The sequence below is a fragment of the Ostrea edulis genome, chromosome 2 (genome assembly GCF_947568905.1).
Source record: "Ostrea edulis chromosome 2, xbOstEdul1.1, whole genome shotgun sequence".
In the NCBI taxonomy this organism is placed as follows: Eukaryota; Metazoa; Mollusca; class Bivalvia; order Ostreida; family Ostreidae; genus Ostrea; species Ostrea edulis.
The window spans coordinates 11,660,231-11,684,530 of record NC_079165.1 but is presented as its reverse complement, the minus strand read 5'-3'; the positions used below and the strand labels follow the sequence as shown (position 1 = coordinate 11,684,530).

Sequence of the window (24,300 nt, the reverse complement as noted above, 5' to 3'; positions counted from 1 at the left end):
ATGAGAATGAGAGTAGTGATGAGAATGAGAGTAGTGATGAGAGTGACAGTAGTAATGAGAATGAGAGTAGTGATGAGAATGAGAGTAGTGATGAGAGTGACAGTAGTAATGAGAATGAGAGTAGTGATGAGAATGAGAGTAGTGATGTGAATGACAGTAGTGATGAGAATGAGAGTAGTGATGATAATAAGAGTAGTGATGAGAATAAGAGTAGTGATGAGAATGACAGTAGTGATGAGAATAAGAGTAGTGATGAGAATGAGAGTAGTGATGAGAATGAGAGTAGTGATGGGAATGAGAGTAGTGATAAAAATGAGAGTAGTGATGAGAGTAGTGATGAGAATGAGTGTAGTGATGATAATGAGAGTAATGATGAGAATGAGAGTAGTGATAAAAATGAGAGTAGTGATGAGAGTAGTGATGAGAGTAGTGATGAGAATGAGAGTAGTAATGAGAATGAGAGTAGTGATGAGAATGAGAGTAGTGATGAGAATAGTGATGAGAATGAGAGTAGTGATGATAGTAGTGATGAGAATGACAGTAGTGATAAGAATGAGAGTAGTGATGAGAATGACAGTAGTGATGAGAATGACAGTAGTGATGAGAGTAATGATGAGAGTGAGAGAAGTGATGAGAATGACAGTAATGATGAGAGTAGTGATGAGAATGACAGTAGTGATGAGAACAAGAGTAGTGATGAGAATGAGAGTAATGATGAGAGTAGTGATGAGAATGAGAGTAGTGATGAGAATGAGAGTAGTGATGACAATGAGAGTAGTGATGAGAATGAGAGTAGTAATGAGAACAAGAGTAGTGATGAGAATGAGAGTAGTGATGAGAGTGAGAATAGTGATGAGAATAAGAATAGTGATGAAAACAAGAGTAGTGACGAGAATGAGAATAGTGATGAGATTGACAGTAGTGACGAGAATGAAAGTAGTGATGAGAATGAGAGTAATGATGAGAGTAGTGATGAGAGTAATGATGAGAGTGAGAGAAGTAATGAGAATGAGAGTAATGATGAGAGTAGTGATGACAATGAGAGTAGTAATGAGAACAAGAGTAGTGATGAGAATGAGAGTAGTGATGAGAGTGAGAATAGTGATGAGAATAAGAATAGTGATGAGAACAAGAGTAGTGATGAGAATGACAGTAGTGATGAGAATGAGAGTAGTGATGAGAATGAGAGTAGTGATAAGAATGAGAGTAGTGATAAGAATGAGAGTAATGATGAGAGTAGTGATGAGAATGAGAGCAGTAATGAGAATGAGAATGGTGATGAGAGTAGTGATGAGAGTAATGATGAGAGTGAGAGAAGTGATGAGAATGAGAGTAATGATGAGAGTAGTGATGAGAATGAGACTAGTGATAAGAATGAGAGTAATGATGAGAGTAGTGATGAGAATGAGAGTAGTGATGAGAATAAAAGTAGTGATGAGAATGAGAGTAATGATGAGAGTAGTGATGAGAATGAGAGTAGTAATGAGAATGAGAATGGTGATGAGAGTAGTGATGAGAGTAATGATGAGAGTGAGAGAAGTGATGAGAATGAGAGTAATGATGGGAGTAGTGATGAAAATGAGATTAGTGATGTGAATGAGAGTAGTGATGAGAATGAGAGTAGTGATGAGAGTAGTGATGAGAGTAATGATGAGAGTGAGAGAAGTGATGAGAATGAGAGTAATGATGAGAGTAGTGATGAAAATGAGAGAAGTGATGGGAATGAGAGTAGTGATGAGAATGAACGTAGTGATGATATTGAGAGTAGTGATGAGAATGACAGTAGTGATGAAAATGAAAGAAGTGATGGGAATGAGAGTAGTGATGAGAATGAAAGGAGTGATGGGAATGAGAGTAGTGATGTGAATAAGAGTAGTGATGAGTATGAGTGTAGTGATGAGAATGACAGTAGTGATGAGAGTGAGAGTAGTGATGAGAGTGAGAGTAGAGATGAGAATGACAGTAGTGATGAGAATGAAAGTAGTGATGAGAATAGCAGTAATGACGAAAATGACAGTAGTGATGAGAATGAGAGTAGTGATGAGATTGACAGTAGTGATGAGAATGAAAGTAGTGATGAGAATGACAGTAGTGATGAGAATGAGAGTAGTGATGAGAATAAGAGTAGTTATGAAAATGAGAGTAGTGATGAGAGTAGTGATGAGAATGAGAGTAGTGATGAGAATAAAAGTAGTGATAAAAATAAGAGTAGTGATGAGAGTAGTGATGAGAACAAGAGTAGTGATGAGAATGAGTGTAGTGATGAGAATAAGAGTAGTGATGAGAATGACAGTAGTGATGAGAATGAGAGTAGTGATGAGAATGACAGTAGTGATGAGAATAAGAGTAGTGATGAGAATGACAGTAGTGATGAGAATGACAGTAGTGATGAGAATGACAGTAGTGATGAGAATGAGAGTAGTGATGTGAATAAGAGTGATGACAATAAGAGTAGTGATGGGAATGACAGTAGTGATGAGATTGAGAGTAGTGATGAGAGTAGTGATGTGAATGAGAGTAGTGATGTGAATGAGAGTAGTGATGATATTGAGAGTAGTGATGAGAGTAGAAATGAGATTGAGAGTAGTGATGAGAATGACAGTAGTGATGAGAATGAGAGTAGTGATGAGAATAAGAGTAGTGATGAGAATGACAGTAGTGATGAGAATGAGAGTAGTGATGAGAATGAGAGTAGTGATGTGAATAAGAGTGATGACAATAAGAGTAGTGATGGGAATGACAGTAGTGAGGAGAATGAGAGTAGTGATGAGAATGAGAGTAGTGATGAGAATGAGAGTGGTGATGAGAATGAGAGTAGTGATGAGAGTAGTTATGAGAATGAAAGTAGTGATGAGAATGAGAGTAGTGATGAGAGTAGTGATGAGAATGAGAGTGATGACAATAAGAGTAGTGATGGGAATGACAGTAGTGATGAGAATGACAGTAGTGATGAGAATGAGAGTAGTGATGAGAGTAGTGATGAAAATGAGAGAAGTGATGGGAATGAGAGTAGTGATGAGAATGAAAGGAGTGATGAGAATGAGAGTAGTGATGTGAATAAGAGTAGTGATGAGAATGAGTGTAGTGATGAGAATGACAGTAGTGATGAGAGTGAGAGTAGTGATGAGAGTGAGAGTAGAGATGAGAATGACAGTAGTGATGAGAATGAAAGTAGTGATGAGAATAGCAGTAATGACGAAAATGACAGTAGTGATGAGAATGAGAGTAGTGATGAGATTGACAGTAGTGATGAGAATGAAAGTAGTGATGAGAATGACAGTAGTGATGAGAATGAGAGTAGTGATGAGAATAAGAGTAGTTATGAAAATGAGAGTAGTGATGAGAGTAGTGATGAGAATGAGAGTAGTGATGAGAATGAGAGTAGTGATGAGAATAAAAGTAGTGATAAAAATGAGAGTAGTGATGGGAGTAGTGATGAGAACAAGAGTAGTGATGAGAATGAGTGTAGTGATGAGAATAAGAGTAGTGATGAGAATGACAGTAGTGATGAGAATGAGAGTAGTGATGAGAATGACAGTAGTGATGAGAATAAGAGTAGTGATGAGAATGACAGTAGTGATGAGAATGACAGTAGTGATGAGAATGAGAGTAGTGATGAGAATAAGAGTAGTGATGAGAATGACAGTAGTGATGAGAATGAGAGTAGTGATGAGAATGAGAGTAGTGATGTGAATAAGAGTGATGACAATAAGAGTAGTGATGGGAATGACAGTAGTGAGGAGAATGAGAGTAGTGATGAGAATGAGAGTAGTGATGAGAGTAGTGATGAGAATGAGAGTGGTGATGAGAATGAGAGTAGTGATGAGAGTAGTTATGAGAATGAAAGTAGTGATGAGAATGAGAGTAGTGATGAGAGTAGTGATGAGAATGAGAGTGATGACAATAAGAGTAGTGATGGGAATGACAGTAGTGATGAGAATGACAGCAGTGATGAGAATGAGAGTAGTGATGAGAATGAGAGTAGTGATGAGAATGAGTATAGTGATGAAAACAAGAGTAGTGATGAGAAAGAGTAATGATGTGAATGAGAGTAGTGATGAGAGTGAGAGTAGTGATGAGATTGAGAGTAGTGATGAAATTGAGAGTAGTGATGAGATTGAGAGTAGTGATGAGATTGAGAATAGTGATGAGAATGACAGTAGTGATGAGAATAAGAGTAGTGATGAGAATGAGAGTAGTGATGAGATTTAGAGTAGTGATGAGAGTGAGAGTAGTGATGAGACTTAGATTAGTAATGAGAATGAGTGTAGTGATGATATTAAGAGTAGTGATGAGAATGAGAGTAGTGATGAGAATGAGAGTAGTGATGAGAATGAGAGCAGTGATGAGAGTAGTGATGAGAGTGAGAGTAATGATGAGAATGAGATTAGTAATGAGAATGAGTGTAGTGATGATATTAAGAGTAGTGATGAGAGTGAGAGTAGTGACGTGAATGAGAGTAGTGATGAGAATGAGAGTAGTGATGAGAGTAGTGATGAGAATGAGAGTAGTGATGAGAGTAGTGATGAGAATGAGAGTGGTGATGAGAATGACAGTGGTGATGAGAGTGAAAGTAGTGATGAGAGTGAGAGTAGTGATGGGAATGACAGTAGTGATGAGAATAAGAGTAGTGATGAGAATGAGAGTAGTGATGGGAATAACAGTAGTGACGAGAATGACAGTAGTGATGAGAATGAGAGTAGTGATGAGATTGACAGCAGTGATGAGAATAAGAGTAGTGATGACAATGAATGTAGTGATGAGAATAAGAGTAGTGATGAAAATGAGAGTAGTGATGAGAGTAGTGATGAGAATGAGAGTGATTACAATAAGAGTAGTGATGGGAATGACAGTAGTGATGAGAACGAGAGTAGTGATGAGAATGAGTGTAGTGATGAGAATAAGAGTAGTGATGAGAATGACAGTAGTGATGAGAATGAGAGTAGTGATGAGAATGAAAGTAGTGATGAGAATGAGAGTAGTGATGGGAATGACAGTAGTGTTGAGAATGAGTGTAGTGATGGGAATGACAATAATGACGAGAATGACAGTAATGACGAGAATGACAGTAGTGATGATAATAAGAGTAGTGATGGGAATAAGAGTAGTGATGAGAACGAGAGTAATGATGAGAGTAAGAGTAGTGATGAGAGTAGTGATGAGAGAAGTGATGAGAATGAGAATGAGAGTAGTAATGAGAATGAGAGTAATGATGAGAGTAGTGATGATAATGGGAGTAGTGATGAGAGTAGTGATGAGAACGAGAGTAGTGATGAGAATGAGTGTAGTGATGAGAATAAGAGTAGTGATGAGAATGACAGTAGTGATGAGAATGAGAGTAGTGATGAGAATGACAGTAGTGATGAGAATGACAGTAGTGATGAGAATAAGAGTAGTGATGAGAATGACAGTAGTAATGAGAATGACAGTAGTGATGAGAATGAGAGTAGTGATGAGAATCAGAGTAGTGATGTGAATAAGAGTGATGACAATAAGAGTAGTGATGGGAATGACAGTAGTGATGAGAATGACAGTAGTGATGAGAATGAGAGTAGTGATGAGAATGAGAGTAGTGATAAGAATGACAGTAGTGATGAGAGGAGTGATGAGAATGACAGTAGTGATGAGAGTGAGAGTAGTGATGAGAATGAGAGTAGTGATGAGAATGAGAGTAGTGATGAGAGTAGTGATGAGAATGAGAGTGGTGATGAGAATGAGAGTAGTGATGAGAGTAGTGATGAGAATGAGAGTAGTGATGAGAATGAGAGTAGTGATTAGAGTAGTGATGAGAATGAGAGTGATGACAATAAGAGTAGTGATGGGAATGACAGTAGTGATGAGAATGACAGTAGTGATGAGAATGACAGTAGTGATGAGAATGAGAGTAGTGATGAGAATCAGAGTAGTGATGTGAATAAGAGTGATGACAATAAGAGTAGTGATGGGAATGACAGTACTGATGAGAATAAGAGTAGTGATGAGAATGAGTGTAGTGATGAGAATAAGAGTAGTGATGAGAATGACAGTAGTGATGAGAATGAGAGTAGTGATGAGAATGAAAGTAGTGATGAGAATGAGAGTAGTGATGAGAATGAGAGTAGTGATGGGAATGGCAGTAGTGATGAGAATGAGTGTAGTGATGGGAATGACAATAATGACGAGAATGACAGTAATGACGAGAATGACAGTAGTGATGATAATAAGAGTAGTGATGGGAATAAGAGTAGTGATGAGAATAAGAGTAGTGATGAGAACGAGAGTAATGATGAGAGTAAGAGTAGTGATGAGAGTAGTGATGAAAGAAGTGATGAGAATGAGAATGAGAGTAGTAATGAGAATGAGAGTAATGATGAGAGTAGTGATGATAATGGGAGTAGTGATGAGAACGAGAGTAGTGATGAGAATGAGTGTAGTGATGAGAATAAGAGTAGTGATGAGAATGACAGTAGTGATGAGAATGAGAGTATTGATAAGAATGACAGTAGTGATGAAAATAAGAGTAGTGATGAGAATGACAGTAGTGATGAGAATGACAGTAGTGATGAGAATGAGAGTAGTGATGAGAATAAGAGTAGTGATGAGAATGAGAGTAGTGATGAGAATGAGAGTAGTGATGAGAATGAGAGTAGTGATGAGAATGAGAGTAGTGATGAGAATGAGAGTAGTGATGAGAATGAGAATGGTGATGAGAATGAGAGTAGTGATGAGAATGAGAGTAGTGATGAGAATGAGAGTAGTGATGAGAGTAGTGATGAGAATGAGAGTGATGACAATAAGAGTAGTGATGGGAATGACAGTAGTGATGAGAATGACAGTAGTGATGAGAATGAGAGTAGTGATGAGAATGAGAGTAGTGATGAGAATGAGTGTAGTGATGAAAACAAGAGTAGTGATGAGAAAGAGTAATGATGTGAATGAGAGTAGTGATGAGAGTGAGAGTAGTGATGAGATTGAGAGTAGTGATGAAATTGAGAGTAGTGATGAGATTGAGAGTAGTGATGAGAATGACAGTAGTGATGAGAATGACAGTAGTGATGAGAATAAGAGTAGTGATGAGAATGAGAGTAGTGATGAGATTTAGAGTAGTGATGAGAATGACAGTAGTGATGAGAGGAGTGATGAGAATGACAGTAGTGATGAGAGTGAGAGTAGTGATGAGAATGAGAGTAGTGATGAGAGTAGTGATGAGAATGAGAATGGTGATGAGAATGAGAGTAGTGATGAGAATGAGAGTAGTGATGAGAATGAGAGTAGTGATGAGAGTAGTGATGAGAATGAGAGTGATGACAATAAGAGTAGTGATGGGAATGACAGTAGTGATGAGAATGACAGTAGTGATGAGAATGAGATTAGTGATGAGAATGAGAGTAGTGATGAGAATGAGTGTAGTGATGAAAACAAGAGTAGTGATGAGAAAGAGTAATGATGTGAATGAGAGTAGTGATGAGAGTGAGAGTAGTGATGAGATTGAGAGTAGTGATGAAATTGAGAGTAGTGATGAGATTGAGAGTAGTGATGAGAATGACAGTAGTGATGAGAATGACAGTAGTGATGAGAATAAGAGTAGTGATGAGAATGAGAGTAGTGATGAGATTTAGAGTAGTGATGAGAGTGAGAGTAGTGATGGGACTTAGATTAGTAATGAGAATGAGTGTAGTGATGATATTAAGAGTAGTGATGAGAATGAGAGTAGTGATGAGAATGAGAGTAGTGATGAGAATGAGAGCAGTGATGAGAGTAGTGATGAGAGTGAGAGTAATGATGAGAATGAGATTAGTAATGAGAATGAGTGTAGTGATGATATTAAGAGTAGTGATGAGAGTGAGAGTAGTGACGTGAATGAGAGTAGTGATGAGAATGAGAGTAGTGATGAGAGTAGTGATGAGAATGAAAATGGTGATCAGAATGACAGTGGTGATGAGAGTGAGAGTAGTGATGAGAGTGAGAGTAGTGATGGGAATGACAGTAGTGATGAGAATAAGAGTAGTGATGAGAATGATAGTAGTGATGGGAATAACAGTAATGACGAGAATGACAGTAGTGATGAGAATGAGAGTAGTGATGAGATTGACAGCAGTGATGAGAATAAGAGTAGTGATGACAATGAGTGTAGTGATGAGAATAAGAGTAGTGATGAAAATGAGAGTAGTGATGAGAGTAGTGATGAGAATGAGAGTGACTACAATAAGAGTAGTGATGGGAATGACAGTAGTGATGAGAATAAGAGTAGTGATGAGAATGAGTGTAGTGATGAGAATAAGAGTAGTGATGAGAATGACAGTAGTGATGAGAATGAGAGTAGTGATGAGAATGAAAGTAGTGATGAGAATGAGAGTAGTGATGAGAATGAGAGTAGTGATGGGAATGGCAGTAGTGATGAGAATGAGTGTAGTGATGGGAATGACAATAATGACGAGAATGACAGTAATGACGAGAATGTCAGTAGTGATGATAATAAGAGTAGTGATGGGAATAAGAGTAGTGATGAGAATAAGAGTAGTGATGAGAACGAGAGTAATGATGAGAGTAAGAGTAGTGATGAGAGTAGTGATGAAAGAAGTGATGAGAATGAGAATGAGAGTAGTAATGAGAATGAGAGTAATGATGAGAGTAGTGATGATAATGGGAGTAGTGATGAGAACGAGAGTAGTGATGAGAATGAGTGTAGTGATGAGAATAAGAGTAGTGATGAGAATGACAGTAGTGATGAGAATGAGAGTATTGATAAGAATGACAGTAGTGATGAGAATAAGAGTAGTGATGAGAATGACAGTAGTGATGAGAATGACAGTAGTGATGAGAATGAGAGTAGTGATGAGAATAAGAGTAGTGATGAGAATGAGAGTAGTGATGAGAATGAGAGTAGTGATGTGAATAAGAGTGATGACAATAAGAGTAGTGATTGGAATGACAGTAGTGATGAGAATGACAGTAGTGAGAATGAGAGTAGTGATGAGAATGACAGTAGTGATGAGAGGAGTGATGAGAATGACAGTAGTGATGAGAGTGAGAGTAGTGATGAGAATGAGAGTAGTGATGAGAATGAGAGTAGTGATGAGAGTAGTGATGAGAATGAGAGTGGTGATGAGAATGAGAGTAGTGATGAGAATGAGAGTAGTGATGAGAATGAGAGTAGTGATGAGAGTAGTGATGAGAATGAGAGTGATGACAATAAGAGTAGTGATGGGAATGACAGTAGTGATGAGAATGACAGTAGTGATGAGAATGAGAGTAGTGATGAGAATGAGAGTAGTGATGAGAATGAGAGTAGTGATGAGAATGAGTGTAGTGATGAAAACAAGAGTAGTGATGAGAAAGAGTAATGATGTGAATGAGAGTAGTGATGAGAGTGAGAGTAGTGATGAGATTGAGAGTAGTGATGAAATTGAGAGTAGTGATGAGATTGAGAGTAGTGATGAGAATGACAGTAGTGATGAGAATGACAGTAGTGATGAGAATAAGAGTAGTGATGAGAATGAGAGTAGTGATGAGATTTAGAGTAGTGATGAGAGTGAGAGTAGTGATGAGACTTAGATTAGTAATGAGAATGAGTGTAGTGATGATATTAAGAGTAGTGATGAGAATGAGAGTAGTGATGAGAATGAGAGTAGTGATGAGAATGAGAGCAGTGTTGAGAGTAGTGATGAGAGTGAGAGTAATGATGAGAATGAGATTAGTAATGAGAATGAGTGTAGTGATGATATTAAGAGTAGTGATGAGAGTGAGAGTAGTGACGTGAATGAGAGTAGTGATGAGAATGAGAGTAGTGATGAGAGTAGTGATGAGAATGAGAGTGGTGATGAGAATGACAGTGGTGATGAGAGTGAGAGTAATGATGAGAGTGAGAGTAGTGATGGGAATGACAGTAGTGATGAGAATAAGAGTAGTGATGAGAATGAGAGTAGTGATGGGAATAACAGTAGTGACGAGAATGACAGTAGTGATGAGAATGAGAGTAGTGATGAGATTGACAGCAGTGATGAGAATAAGAGTAGTGATGACAATGAGTGTAGTGATGAGAATAAGAGTAGTGATGAAAATGAGATTAGTGATGAGAGTAGTGATGAGAATGAGAGTGATTACAATAAGAGTAGTGATGGGAATGACAGTAGTGATGAGAACGAGAGTAGTGATGAGAATGAGTGTAGTGATGAGAATAAGAGTAGTGATGAGAATGACAGTAGTGATGAGAATGACAGTAGTGATGAGAATGAGAGTAGTGATGGGAATGACAGTAGTGATGAGAATGAGTGTAGTGATGGGAATGACAATAATGACGAGAATGACAGTAATGACGAGAATGACAGTAGTGATGATAATAAGAGTAGTGATGGGAATAAGAGTAGTGATGAGAATAAGAGTAGTGATGAGAACGAGAGTAATGATGAGAGTAAGAGTAGTGATGAGAGTAGTGATGAGAGAAGTGATGAGAATGAGAATGAGAGTAGTAATGAGAATGAGAGTAATGATGAGAATGAGAGTAGTGATGATAATGGGAGTAGTGATGAGAGTAGTGATGAGAACGAGAGTAGTGATGAGAATGAGTGTAGTGATGAGAATAAAAGTAGTGATGAGAATGACAGTAGTGATGAGAATGAGAGTAGTGATGAGAATGACAGTAGTGATGAGAATGACAGTAGTGATGAGAATGACAGTAGTGATGAGAATGAGAGTAATGATGAGAATAAGAGTAGTGATGAGAATAAGAGTAGTGATGAGAATGACAGTAGTTATGAGAATGACAGTAGTGATGAGAATGAGAGTAGTGATGAGAATGACAGTAGTGATGAGAATGAGAGTAGTGATGAGAATGACAGTAGTGATGAGAATAAGAGTAGTGATGAGAATGACAGTAGTGATGAGAATGACAGTAGTGATGAGAATGACAGTAGTGATGAGAATGAGAGTAGTGATCTGAATAAGAGTGATGACAATAAGAGTAGTGATGGGAATGACAGTAGTGATGAGATTGAGAGTAGTGATGAGAGTAGTGATGTGAATGAGAGTAGTGATGTGAATGAGAGTAGTGATGATATTGAGAGTAGTGATGAGAGTAGAAATGAGATTGAGAGTAGTGATGAGAATGACAGTAGTGATGAGAATGAGAGTAGTGATGAGAATAAGAGTAGTGATGAGAATGACAGTAGTGATGAGAATGAGAGTAGTGATGAGAATGAGAGTAGTGATGTGAATAAGAGTGATGACAATAAGAGTAGTGATGGGAATGACAGTAGTGAGGAGAATGAGAGTAGTGATGAGAATGAGAGTAGTGATGAGAGTAGTGATGAGAATGAGAGTGGTGATGAGAATGAGAGTAGTGATGAGAGTAGTTATGAGAATGAAAGTAGTGATGAGAATGAGAGTAGTGATGAGAGTAGTGATGAGAATGAGAGTGATGACAATAAGAGTAGTGATGGGAATGACAGTAGTGATGAGAATGACAGTAGTGATGAGAATGAGAGTAGTGATGAGAGTAGTGATGAAAATGAGAGAAGTGATGGGAATGAGAGTAGTGATGAGAATGAAAGGAGTGATGAGAATGAGAGTAGTGATGTGAATAAGAGTAGTGATGAGAATGAGTGTAGTGATGAGAATGACAGTAGTGATGAGAGTGAGAGTAGTGATGAGAGTGAGAGTAGAGATGAGAATGACAGTAGTGATGAGAATGAAAGTAGTGATGAGAATAGCAGTAATGACGAAAATGACAGTAGTGATGAGAATGAGAGTAGTGATGAGATTGACAGTAGTGATGAGAATGAAAGTAGTGATGAGAATGACAGTAGTGATGAGAATGAGAGGAGTGATGAGAATAAGAGTAGTTATGAAAATGAGAGTAGTGATGAGAGTAGTGATGAGAATGAGAGTAGTGATGAGAATGAGAGTAGTGATGAGAATAAAAGTAGTGATAAAAATGAGAGTAGTGATGGGAGTAGTGATGAGAACAAGAGTAGTGATGAGAATGAGTGTAGTGATGAGAATAAGAGTAGTGATGAGAATGACAGTAGTGATGAGAATGAGAGTAGTGATGAGAATGACAGTAGTGATGAGAATAAGAGTAGTGATGAGAATGACAGTAGTGATGAGAATGACAGTAGTGATGAGAATGAGAGTAGTGATGAGAATAAGAGTAGTGATGAGAATGACAGTAGTGATGAGAATGAGAGTAGTGATGAGAATGAGAGTAGTGATGTGAATAAGAGTGATGACAATAAGAGTAGTGATGGGAATGACAGTAGTGAGGAGAATGAGAGTAGTGATGAGAATGAGAGTAGTGATGAAAGTAGTGATGAGAATGAGAGTGGTGATGAGAATGAGAGTAGTGATGAGAGTAGTTATGAGAATGAAAGTAGTGATGAGAATGAGAGTAGTGATGAGAGTAGTGATGAGAATGAGAGTGATGACAATAAGAGTAGTGATGGGAATGACAGTAGTGATGAGAATGACAGTAGTGATGAGAATGAGAGTAGTGATGAGAATGAGAGTAGTGATGAGAATGAGTATAGTGATGAAAACAAGAGTAGTGATGAGAAAGAGTAATGATGTGAATGAGAGTAGTGATGAGAGTGAGAGTAGTGATGAGATTGAGAGAAGTGATGAAATTGAGAGTAGTGATGAGATTGAGAGTAGTGATGAGATTGAGAATGGTGATGAGAATGACACTAGTGATGAGAATAAGAGTAGTGATGAGAATGAGAGTAGTGATGAGATTTAGAGTAGTGATGAGAGTGAGAGTAGTGATGAGACTTAGATTAGTAATGAGAATGAGTGTAGTGATGATATTAAAAGTAGTGATGAGAATGAGAGTAGTGATGAGAATGAGAGTAGTGATGAGAATGAGAGCAGTGATGAGAGTAGTGATGAGAGTGAGAGTAATGATGAGAATGAGATTAGTAATGAGAATGAGTGTAGTGATGATATTAAGAGTAGTGATGAGAGTGAGAGTAGTGACGTGAATGAGAGTAGTGATGAGAATGAGAGTAGTGATGAGAGTAGTGATGAGAATGAGAGTAGTGATGAGAGTAGTGATGAGAATGAGAGTAGTGATGAGAGTAGTGATGAGAATGAGAGTGGTGATGAGAATGACAGTGGTGATGAGAGTGAAAGTAGTGATGAGAGTGAGAGTAGTGATGGGAATGACAGTAGTGATGAGAATAAGAGTAGTGATGAGAATGAGAGTAGTGATGGGAATAACAGTAGTGACAAGAATGACAGTAGTGATGAGAATGAGAGTAGTGATGAGATTGACAGCAGTGATGAGAATAAGAGTAGTGATGACAATGAATGTAGTGATGAGAATAAGAGTAGTGATGAAAATGAGAGTAGTGATGAGAGTAGTGATGAGAATGAGAGTGATTACAATAAGAGTAGTGATGGGAATGACAGTAGTGATGAGAACGAGAGTAGTGATGAGAATGAGTGTAGTGATGAGAATAAGAGTAGTGATGAGAATGACAGTAGTGATGAGAATGAGAGTAGTGATGAGAATGAAAGTAGTGATGAGAATGAGAGTAGTGATGGGAATGACAGTAGTGTTGAGAATGAGTGTAGTGATGGGAATGACAATAATGACGAGAATGACAGTAATGACCAGAATGACAGTAGTGATGATAATAAGAGTAGTGATGGGAATAAGAGTAGTGATGAGAACGAGAGTAATGATGAGAGTAAGAGTAGTGATGAGAGTAGTGATGAGAGAAGTGATGAGAATGAGAATGAGAGTAGTAATGAGAATGAGAGTAATGATGAGAGTAGTGATGATAATGGGAGTAGTGATGAGAGTAGTGATGAGAACGAGAGTAGTGATGAGAATGAGTGTAGTGATGAGAATAAGAGTAGTGATGAGAATGACAGTAGTGATGAGAATGACAGTAGTGATGAGAATAAGAGTAGTGATGAGAATGACAGTAGTGATGAGAATGACAGTAGTGATGAGAATGAGAGTAGTGATGAGAATCAGAGTAGTGATGTGAATAAGAGTGATGACAATAAGAGTAGTGATGGGAATGACAGTAGTGATGAGAATGACAGTAGTGATGAGAATGAGAGTAGTGATGAGAATGAGAGTAGTGATAAGAATGACAGTAGTGATGAGAGGAGTGATGAGAATGACAGTAGTGATGAGAGTGAGAGTAGTGATGAGAATGAGAGTAGTGATGAGAATGAGAGTAGTGATGAGAGTAGTGATGAGAATGAGAGTGGTGATGAGAATGAGAGTAGTGATGAGAGTAGTGATGAGAATGAGAGTAGTGATGAGAATGAGAGTAGTGATTAGAGTAGTGATGAGAATGAGAGTGATGACAATAAGAGTAGTGATGGGAATGACAGTAGTGATGAGAATGACAGTAGTGATGAGAATGACAGTAGTGATGAGAATGAGAGTAGTGATGAGAATCAGAGTAGTGATGTGAATAAGAGTGATGACAATAAGAGTAGTGATGGGAATGACAGTACTGATGAGAATAAGAGTAGTGATGAGAATGAGTGTAGTGATGAGAATAAGAGTAGTGATGAGAATGACAGTAGTGATGAGAATGAGAGTAGTGATGAGAATGAAAGTAGTGATGAGAATGAGAGTAGTGATGAGAATGAGAGTAGTGATGGGAATGGCAGTAGTGATGAGAATGAGTGTAGTGATGGGAATGACAATAATGACGAGAATGACAGTAATGACGAGAATGACAGTAGTGATGATAATAAGAGTAGTGATGGGAATAAGAGTAGTGATGAGAATAAGAGTAGTGATGAGAACGAGAGTAATGATGAGAGTAAGAGTAGTGATGAGAGTAGTGATGAAAGAAGTGATGAGAATGAGAATGAGAGTAGTAATGAGAATGAGAGTAATGATGAGAGTAGTGATGATAATGGGAGTAGTGATGAGAACGAGAGTAGTGATGAGAATGAGTGTAGTGATGAGAATAAGAGTAGTGATGAGAATGACAGTAGTGATGAGAATGAGAGTATTGATAAGAATGACAGTAGTGATGAAAATAAGAGTAGTGATGAGAATGACAGTAGTGATGAGAATGACAGTAGTGATGAGAATGAGAGTAGTGATGAGAATAAGAGTAGTGATGAGAATGAGAGTAGTGATGAGAATGAGAGTAGTGATGAGAATGAGAGTAGTGATGAGAATGAGAGTAGTGATGAGAATGAGAGTAGTGATGAGAATGAGAGTAGTGATGAGAGTAGTGATGAGAATGAGAATGGTGATGAGAATGAGAGTAGTGATGAGAATGAGAGTAGTGATGAGAATGAGAGTAGTGATGAGAGTAGTGATGAGAATGAGAGTGATGACAATAAGAGTAGTGATGGGAATGACAGTAGTGATGAGAATGACAGTAGTGATGAGAATGAGAGTAGTGATGACAATGAATGTAGTGATGAGAATAAGAGTAGTGATGAAAATGAGAGTAGTGATGAGAGTAGTGATGAGAATGAGAGTGATTACAATAAGAGTAGTGATGGGAATGACAGTAGTGATGAGAACGAGAGTAGTGATGAGAATGAGTGTAGTGATGAGAATAAGAGTAGTGATGAGAATGACAGTAGTGATGAGAATGAGAGTAGTGATGAGAATGAAAGTAGTGATGAGAATGAGAGTAGTGATGGGAATGACAGTAGTGTTGAGAATGAGTGTAGTGATGGGAATGACAATAATGACGAGAATGACAGTAATGACGAGAATGACAGTAGTGATGATAATAAGAGTAGTGATGGGAATAAGAGTAGTGATGAGAACGAGAGTAATGATGAGAGTAAGAGTAGTGATGAGAGTAGTGATGAGAGAAGTGATGAGAATGAGAATGAGAGTAGTAATGAGAATGAGAGTAATGATGAGAGTAGTGATGATAATGGGAGTAGTGATGAGAGTAGTGATGAGAACGAGAGTAGTGATGAGAATGAGTGTAGTGATGAGAATAAGAGTAGTGATGAGAATGACAGTAGTGATGAGAATGACAGTAGTGATGAGAATAAGAGTAGTGATGAGAATGACAGTAGTGATGAGAATGACAGTAGTGATGAGAATGAGAGTAGTGATGAGAATCAGAGTAGTGATGTGAATAAGAGTGATGACAATAAGAGTAGTGATGGGAATGACAGTAGTGATGAGAATGACAGTAGTGATGAGAATGAGAGTAGTGATGAGAATGAGAGTAGTGATAAGAATGACAGTAGTGATGAGAGGAGTGATGAGAATGACAGTAGTGATGAGAGTGAGAGTAGTGATGAGAATGAGAGTAGTGATGAGAATGAGAGTAGTGATGAGAGTAGTGATGAGAATGAGAGTGGTGATGAGAATGAGAGTAGTGATGAGAGTAGTGATGAGAATGAGAGTAGTGATGAGAATGAGAGTAGTGATTAGAGTAGTGATGAGAATGAGAGTGATGACAATAAGAGTAGTGATGGGAATGACAGTAGTGATGAGAATGACAGTAGTGATGAGAATGACAGTAGTGATGAGAATGAGAGTAGTGATGAGAATCAGAGTAGTGATGTGAATAAGAGTGATGACAATAAGAGTAGTGATGGGAATGACAGTACTGATGAGAATAAGAGTAGTGATGAGAATGAGTGTAGTGATGAGAATAAGAGTAGTGATGAGAATGACAGTAGTGATGAGAATGAGAGTAGTGATGAGAATGAAAGTAGTGATGAGAATGAGAGTAGTGATGAGAATGAGAGTAGTGATGGGAATGGCAGTAGTGATGAGAATGAGTGTAGTGATGGGAATGACAATAATGACGAGAATGACAGTAATGACGAGAATGACAGTAGTGATGATAATAAGAGTAGTGATGGGAATAAGAGTAGTGATGAGAATAAGAGTAGTGATGAGAACGAGAGTAATGATGAGAGTAAGAGTAGTGATGAGAGTAGTGATGAAAGAAGTGATGAGAATGAGAATGAGAGTAGTAATGAGAATGAGAGTAATGATGAGAGTAGTGATGATAATGGGAGTAGTGATGAGAACGAGAGTAGTGATGAGAATGAGTGTAGTGATGAGAATAAGAGTAGTGATGAGAATGACAGTAGTGATGAGAATGAGAGTATTGATAAGAATGACAGTAGTGATGAAAATAAGAGTAGTGATGAGAATGACAGTAGTGATGAGAATGACAGTAGTGATGAGAATGAGAGTAGTGATGAGAATAAGAGTAGTGATGAGAATGAGAGTAGTGATGAGAATGAGAGTAGTGATGAGAATGAGAGTAGTGATGAGAATGAGAGTAGTGATGAGAATGAGAGTAGTGATGAGAATGAGAGTAGTGATGAGAGTAGTGATGAGAATGAGAATGGTGATGAGAATGAGAGTAGTGATGAGAATGAGAGTAGTGATGAGAATGAGAGTAGTGATGAGAGTAGTGATGAGAATGAGAGTGATGACAATAAGAGTAGTGATGGGAATGACAGTAGTGATGAGAATGACAGTAGTGATGAGAATGAGAGTAGTGATGAGAATGAGAGTAGTGATGAGAATGAGTGTAGTGATGAAAACAAGAGTAGTGATGAGAAAGAGTAATGATGTGAATGAGAGTAGTGATGAGAGTGAGAGTAGTGATGAGATTGAGAGTAGTGATGAAATTGAGAGTAGTGATGAGATTGAGAGTAGTGATGAGAATGACAGTAGTGATGAGAATGACAGTAGTGATGAGAATAAGAGTAGTGATGAGAATGAGAGTAGTGATGAGATTTAGAGGAGTGATGAGAATGACAGTAGTGATGAGAGGAGTGATGAGAATGACAGTAGTGATGAGAGTGAGAGTAGTGATGAGAATGAGAGTAGTGATGAGAATGAGAGTAGTGATGAGAGTAGTGATGAGAATGAGAATGGTGATGAGAATGAGAGTAGTGATGAGAATGAGAGTAGTGATGAGAATGAGAGTAGTGATGAGAGTAGTGATGAGAATGAGAGTGATGACAATAAGAGTAGTGATGGGAATGACAGTAGTGATGAGAATGACAGTAGTGATGAGAATGAGATTAGTGATGAGAATGAGAGTAGTGATGAGAATGAGTGTAGTGATGAAAACAAGAGTAGTGATGAGAAAGAGTAATGATGTGAATGAGAGTAGTGATGAGAGTGAGAGTAGTGATGAGATTGAGAGTAGTGATGAAATTGAGAGTAGTGATGAGATTGAGAGTAGTGATGAGAATGACAGTAGTGATGAGAATGACAGTAGTGATGAGAATAAGAGTAGTGATGAGAATGAGAGTAGTGATGAGATTTAGAGGAGTGATGAGAATGACAGTAGTGATGAGAGGAGTGATGAGAATGACAGTAGTGATGAGAGTGAGAGTAGTGATGAGAATGAGAGTAGTGATGAGAATGAGAGTAGTGATGAGAGTAGTGATGAGAATGAGAATGGTGATGAGAATGAGAGTAGTGATGAGAATGAGAGTAGTGATGAGAATGAGAGTAGTGATGAGAGTAGTGATGAGAATGAGAGTGATGACAATAAGAGTAGTGATGGGAATGACAGTAGTGATGAGAATGACAGTAGTGATGAGAATGAGATTAGTGATGAGAATGAGAGTAGTGATGAGAATGAGTGTAGTGATGAAAACAAGAGTAGTGATGAGAAAGAGTAATGATGTGAATGAGAGTAGTGATGAGAGTGAGAGTAGTGATGAGATTGAGAGTAGTGATGAAATTGAGAGTAGTGATGAGATTGAGAGTAGTGATGAGAATGACAGTAGTGATGAGAATGACAGTAGTGATGAGAATAAGAGTAGTGATGAGAATGAGAGTAGTGATGAGATTTAGAGTAGTGATGAGAGTGAGAGTAGTGATGGGACTTAGATTAGTAATGAGAATGAGTGTAGTGATGATATTAAGAGTAGTGATGAGAATGAGAGTAGTGATGAGAATGAGAGTAGTGATGAGAATGAGAGCAGTGATGAGAGTAGTGATGAGAGTGAGAGTAATGATGAGAATGAGATTAGTAATGAGAATGAGTGTAGTGATGATATTAAGAGTAGTGATGAGAGTGAGAGTAGTGACGTGAATGAGAGTAGTGATGAGAATGAGAGTAGTGATGAGAGTAGTGATGAGAATGAAAATGGTGATCAGAATGACAGTGGTGATGAGAGTGAGAGTAGTGATGAGAGTGAGAGTAGTGATGGGAATGACAGTAGTGATGAGAATAAGAGTAGTGATGAGAATGATAGTAGTGATGGGAATAACAGTAATGACGAGAATGACAGTAGTGATGAGAATGAGAGTAGTGATGAGATTGACAGCAGTGATGAGAATAAGAGTAGTGATGACAATGAGTGTAGTGATGAGAATAAGAGTAGTGATGAAAATGAGAGTAGTGATGAGAGTAGTGATGAGAATGAGAGTGACTACAATAAGATTAGTGATGGGAATGACAGTAGTGATGAGAATAAGAGTAGTGATGAGAATGAGTGTAGTGATGAGAATAAGAGTAGTGATGAGAATGACAGTAGTGATGAGAATGAGAGTAGTGATGAGAATGAAAGTAGTGATGAGAATGAGAGTAGTGATGAGAATGAGAGTAGTGATGGGAATGGCAGTAGTGATGAGAATGAGTGTAGTGATGGGAATGACAATAATGACGAGAATGACAGTAATGACGAGAATGTCAGTAGTGATGATAATAAGAGTAGTGATGGGAATAAGAGTAGTGATGAGAATAAGAGTAGTGATGAGAACGAGAGTAATGATGAGAGTAAGAGTAGTGATGAGAGTAGTGATGAAAGAAGTGATGAGAATGAGAATGAGAGTAGTAATGAGAATGAGAGTAATGATGAGAGTAGTGATGATAATGGGAGTAGTGATGAGAACGAGAGTAGTGATGAGAATGAGTGTAGTGATGAGAATAAGAGTAGTGATGAGAATGACAGTAGTGATGAGAATGAGAGTATTGATAAGAATGACAGTAGTGATGAGAATAAGAGTAGTGATGAGAATGACAGTAGTGATGAGAATGACAGTAGTGATGAGAATGAGAGTAGTGATGAGAATAAGAGTAGTGATGAGAATGAGAGTAGTGATGAGAATGAGAGTAGTGATGTGAATAAGAGTGATGACAATAAGAGTAGTGATTGGAATGACAGTAGTGATGAGAATGACAGTAGTGAGAATGAGAGTAGTGATGAGAATGACAGTAGTGATGAGAGGAGTGATGAGAATGACAGTAGTGATGAGAGTGAGAGTAGTGATGAGAATGAGAGTAGTGATGAGAATGAGAGTAGTGATGAGAGTAGTGATGAGAATGAGAGTGGTGATGAGAATGAGAGTAGTGATGAGAATGAGAGTAGTGATGAGAATGAGAGTAGTGATGAGAGTAGTGATGAGAATGAGAGTGATGACAATAAGAGTAGTGATGGGAATGACAGTAGTGATGAGAATGACAGTAGTGATGAGAATGAGAGTAGTGATGAGAATGAGAGTAGTGATGAGAATGAGAGTAGTGATGAGAATGAGTGTAGTGATGAAAACAAGAGTAGTGATGAGAAAGAGTAATGATGTGAATGAGAGTAGTGATGAGAGTGAGAGTAGTGATGAGATTGAGAGTAGTGATGAAATTGAGAGTAGTGATGAGATTGAGAGTAGTGATGAGAATGACAGTAGTGATGAGAATGACAGTAGTGATGAGAATAAGAGTAGTGATGAGAATGAGAGTAGTGATGAGATTTAGAGTAGTGATGAGAGTGAGAGTAGTGATGAGACTTAGATTAGTAATGAGAATGAGTGTAGTGATGATATTAAGAGTAGTGATGAGAATGAGAGTAGTGATGAGAATGAGAGTAGTGATGAGAATGAGAGCAGTGTTGAGAGTAGTGATGAGAGTGAGAGTAATGATGAGAATGAGATTAGTAATGAGAATGAGTGTAGTGATGATATTAAGAGTAGTGATGAGAGTGAGAGTAGTGACGTGAATGAGAGTAGTGATGAGAATGAGAGTAGTGATGAGAGTAGTGATGAGAATGAGAGTGGTGATGAGAATGACAGTGGTGATGAGAGTGAGAGTAATGATGAGAGTGAGAGTAGTGATGGGAATGACAGTAGTGATGAGAATAAGAGTAGTGATGAGAATGAGAGTAGTGATGGGAATAACAGTAGTGACGAGAATGACAGTAGTGATGAGAATGAGAGTAGTGATGAGATTGACAGCAGTGATGAGAATAAGAGTAGTGATGACAATGAGTGTAGTGATGAGAATAAGAGTAGTGATGAAAATGAGAGTAGTGATGAGAGTAGTGATGAGAATGAGAGTGATTACAATAAGAGTAGTGATGGGAATGACAGTAGTGATGAGAACGAGAGTAGTGATGAGAATGAGTGTAGTGATGAGAATAAGAGTAGTGATGAGAATGACAGTAGTGATGAGAATGACAGTAGTGATGAGAATGAGAGTAGTGATGGGAATGACAGTAGTGATGAGAATGAGTGTAGTGATGGGAATGACAATAATGACGAGAATGACAGTAATGACGAGAATGACAGTAGTGATGATAATAAGAGTAGTGATGGGAATAAGAGTAGTGATGAGAATAAGAGTAGTGATGAGAACGAGAGTAATGATGAGAGTAAGAGTAGTGATGAGAGTAGTGATGAGAGAAGTGATGAGAATGAGAATGAGAGTAGTAATGAGAATGAGAGTAATGATGAGAATGAGAGTAGTGATGATAATGGGAGTAGTGATGAGAGTAGTGATGAGAACGAGAGTAGTGATGAGAATGAGTGTAGTGATGAGAATAAAAGTAGTGATGAGAATGACAGTAGTGATGAGAATGAGAGTAGTGATGAGAATGACAGTAGTGATGAGAATGACAGTAGTGATGAGAATGACAGTAGTGATGAGAATGAGAGTAATGATGAGAATAAGAGTAGTGATGAGAATAAGAGTAGTGATGAGAATGACAGTAGTTATGAGAATGACAGTAGTGATGAGAATGAGAGTAATGATGAGAATGACAGTAGTGATGAGAATAAGAGTAGTGATGAGAATGACAGTAGTGATGAGAATGACAGTAGTGATGAGAATGACAGTAGTGATGAGAATAAGAGTAGTGATGAGAATAAGAGTAATGATGAGAACGAGAGTAATGATGAGAGTAAGAGTAGTGATGAGAGTAGTGATGAGAGAAGTGATGAGAATGAGAATGAGAGTAGTAATGAGAATGAGAGTAATGATGAGAGTAGTGATGATAATGGGAGTAGTGATGAGAGTAGTGATGAGAATGAGAGTAATGATGATAATGAGAGTAGTGATGACAATGAGAGTAGTGATGATAATGAGAGTAGTGATAACAATGAGAGTAGTGATGAGAATGAGAGTAGTGATGACAATGAGAGTAGTGATGAGAATGACAGTGGTGATGAGAATGAGAGCAGTGATGAGAATGAGAGTAGTGATGAGAATGAGAGTAGTGATGAGAATGAGAGTAGTGATGAGAATGACAGTGGTCATGAGAATGACAGTGGTGATGATAATGAGAGTAGTGATGAAAGTAATGATGATAATGAGAGTAGTGATGAGAATGAGAGTAGTGATGAGAATGAGAGTAGTGATGAGAATGAGAGTAATGATGAGAGTGAGAGTAGTGATGTGAATGAGAGTAGTGATGAGAGTAGTGATGAGAGTAATGATGATAATGAGAGTAGTGATGAGAATGAAAGTAGTGATGAGAGTAGTGATGAGAGTAGTGATGAGAATGAGAGTAGTGATGAGAGTGACAGTAGTGATGAGAATGACAGTAGTGATGAGAGTGAGAGTAGTGATGAGAATGAGAGTAGTGATGAGAATGAGAGTAGTGATGAGAATGAGAGTAGTGATGAGAGTGAGAGTACTGATGAGAATGACAGTAGTGATGAGAATGAGAGTAGTGATGAGAATGAGAGAAGTGATGAGAATGAAAGTAGCGATAAGAATGAGAGTGGTGATGAGTGTAGTGATGAGAATGAAAGTAGTAATGAGAATGAAAGTAGCGATAAGAATGAGAGTGGTGATGAGTGTAGTGATGACAATGAAAGTAGTGATGAGAATGAGAGTAGTGATGAGAATGAGAGTAGTGATGAGAATGAGAGTAATGATAAGAGGAGAGATGAGAAAGAGAGTAATTATGGTTTTTACTTAGGGCATTCCATTTGATACATACAAATACATGTATATATACAAATAATAATTCAAAAGAATGTCTCAAAAGCACGAATGCTTGATCATATAAGAAAACTAAGTCTATATCACTTATCACGAGAAAAAGTATCGACGCAAGCATCAAATGGGCCGCAAAAGGCAGATCCCGATACACACTGTTCAAACGACAAAAACAACCCCGATTACTTCCGAATAGTTGTTTACAAATTCTAAAAATCTTGAAAAAAAAAGTTGTTGAAAACGTAAACATCTTACCTTTTATCATTATATGATTGGCTAGCTAAATTAACCAGTACTCATTTCTTGTCTTGTAATTTAAATGCTATTTGCGATAAAGCACACCACGCTTGAGATGGATATAGATTTGCGTTAGATGGAGATAACTTTGCTTTAGATGGAGACAGCTTTGCTTTAGATGGATACAACTTTGCGTTAGATGGATACAGCTTTGCGTTAGATGGATATAGCTTTGCGTTAGATGGAGATAACTTTGCTTTAAATGGAGACAGCTTTGCGTTAGATGGATACAGCTTTGCGTTAGATGGATATAGCTTTGCGTTAGATGGAGACAGCATTGCTTTAGAGGGATACAGTTTTGCGTTCGATGGAGATAGCTTTGCTTTAGATGGAGACAGCTTTGCGTTAGATGGAGACAGCTTCGAATCTACATTAACTCTGTTGTGAGACGTCAGTATCAGGCGCAGTGTTGTGGATTATCTAAACAAAATTATCCTAACAGTTTGATACACCTTATCCTTACTGCTACTGATATTTAATTTGAATGTTAGTCACATGAAACAGAAATTGCTTTAACATAAAAATAGCTTTCTAGCAAATCCCGCAGAAAACATTTTCATCCCGCAGAAACACAGCGTAAATTAATCTTTAAATGTATATCAATAAACGGGCCGACAAGAGGCGGTCCGTAAAAATAAGTATATATCAGTAGCTAACAATTACAGAATATGTTATTTGACCTCAATATAATAGTTCAACACAACGCGTTGTCTTATTGGTCTAAACAGTCACGTGCAAGAGAGAATAAAACTTCATTTTTTTCCTCAAATATCATAATTCTCATCACATTTGATCTCTTCTGGAACCTTGTGCATCTTCAATAAATTTTACATCAAGGTAATTGTTTACATAGTTTATATGACACCACAATACG

At 37.8% G+C, this 24,300-nt stretch overlaps 1 protein-coding gene across 1 annotated transcript; it reads left to right on the top strand.

Moving 5' to 3' along the window:
• Positions 1-488: 488 nt before the first annotated feature.
• LOC125678814 (dentin sialophosphoprotein-like) lies at positions 489-23,813 on the top strand (the record flags this gene model as incomplete). Its single annotated transcript, XM_056156661.1, has 7 exons — positions 489-704; positions 810-1,152; positions 1,195-1,392; positions 1,511-1,592; positions 1,637-1,882; positions 19,540-19,694; positions 23,524-23,813. Coding segments are annotated over 7 exons (1,530 nt in total), but the record flags the coding sequence as incomplete, so codon positions are not given.
• Positions 23,814-24,300: the final 487 nt, after the last annotated feature.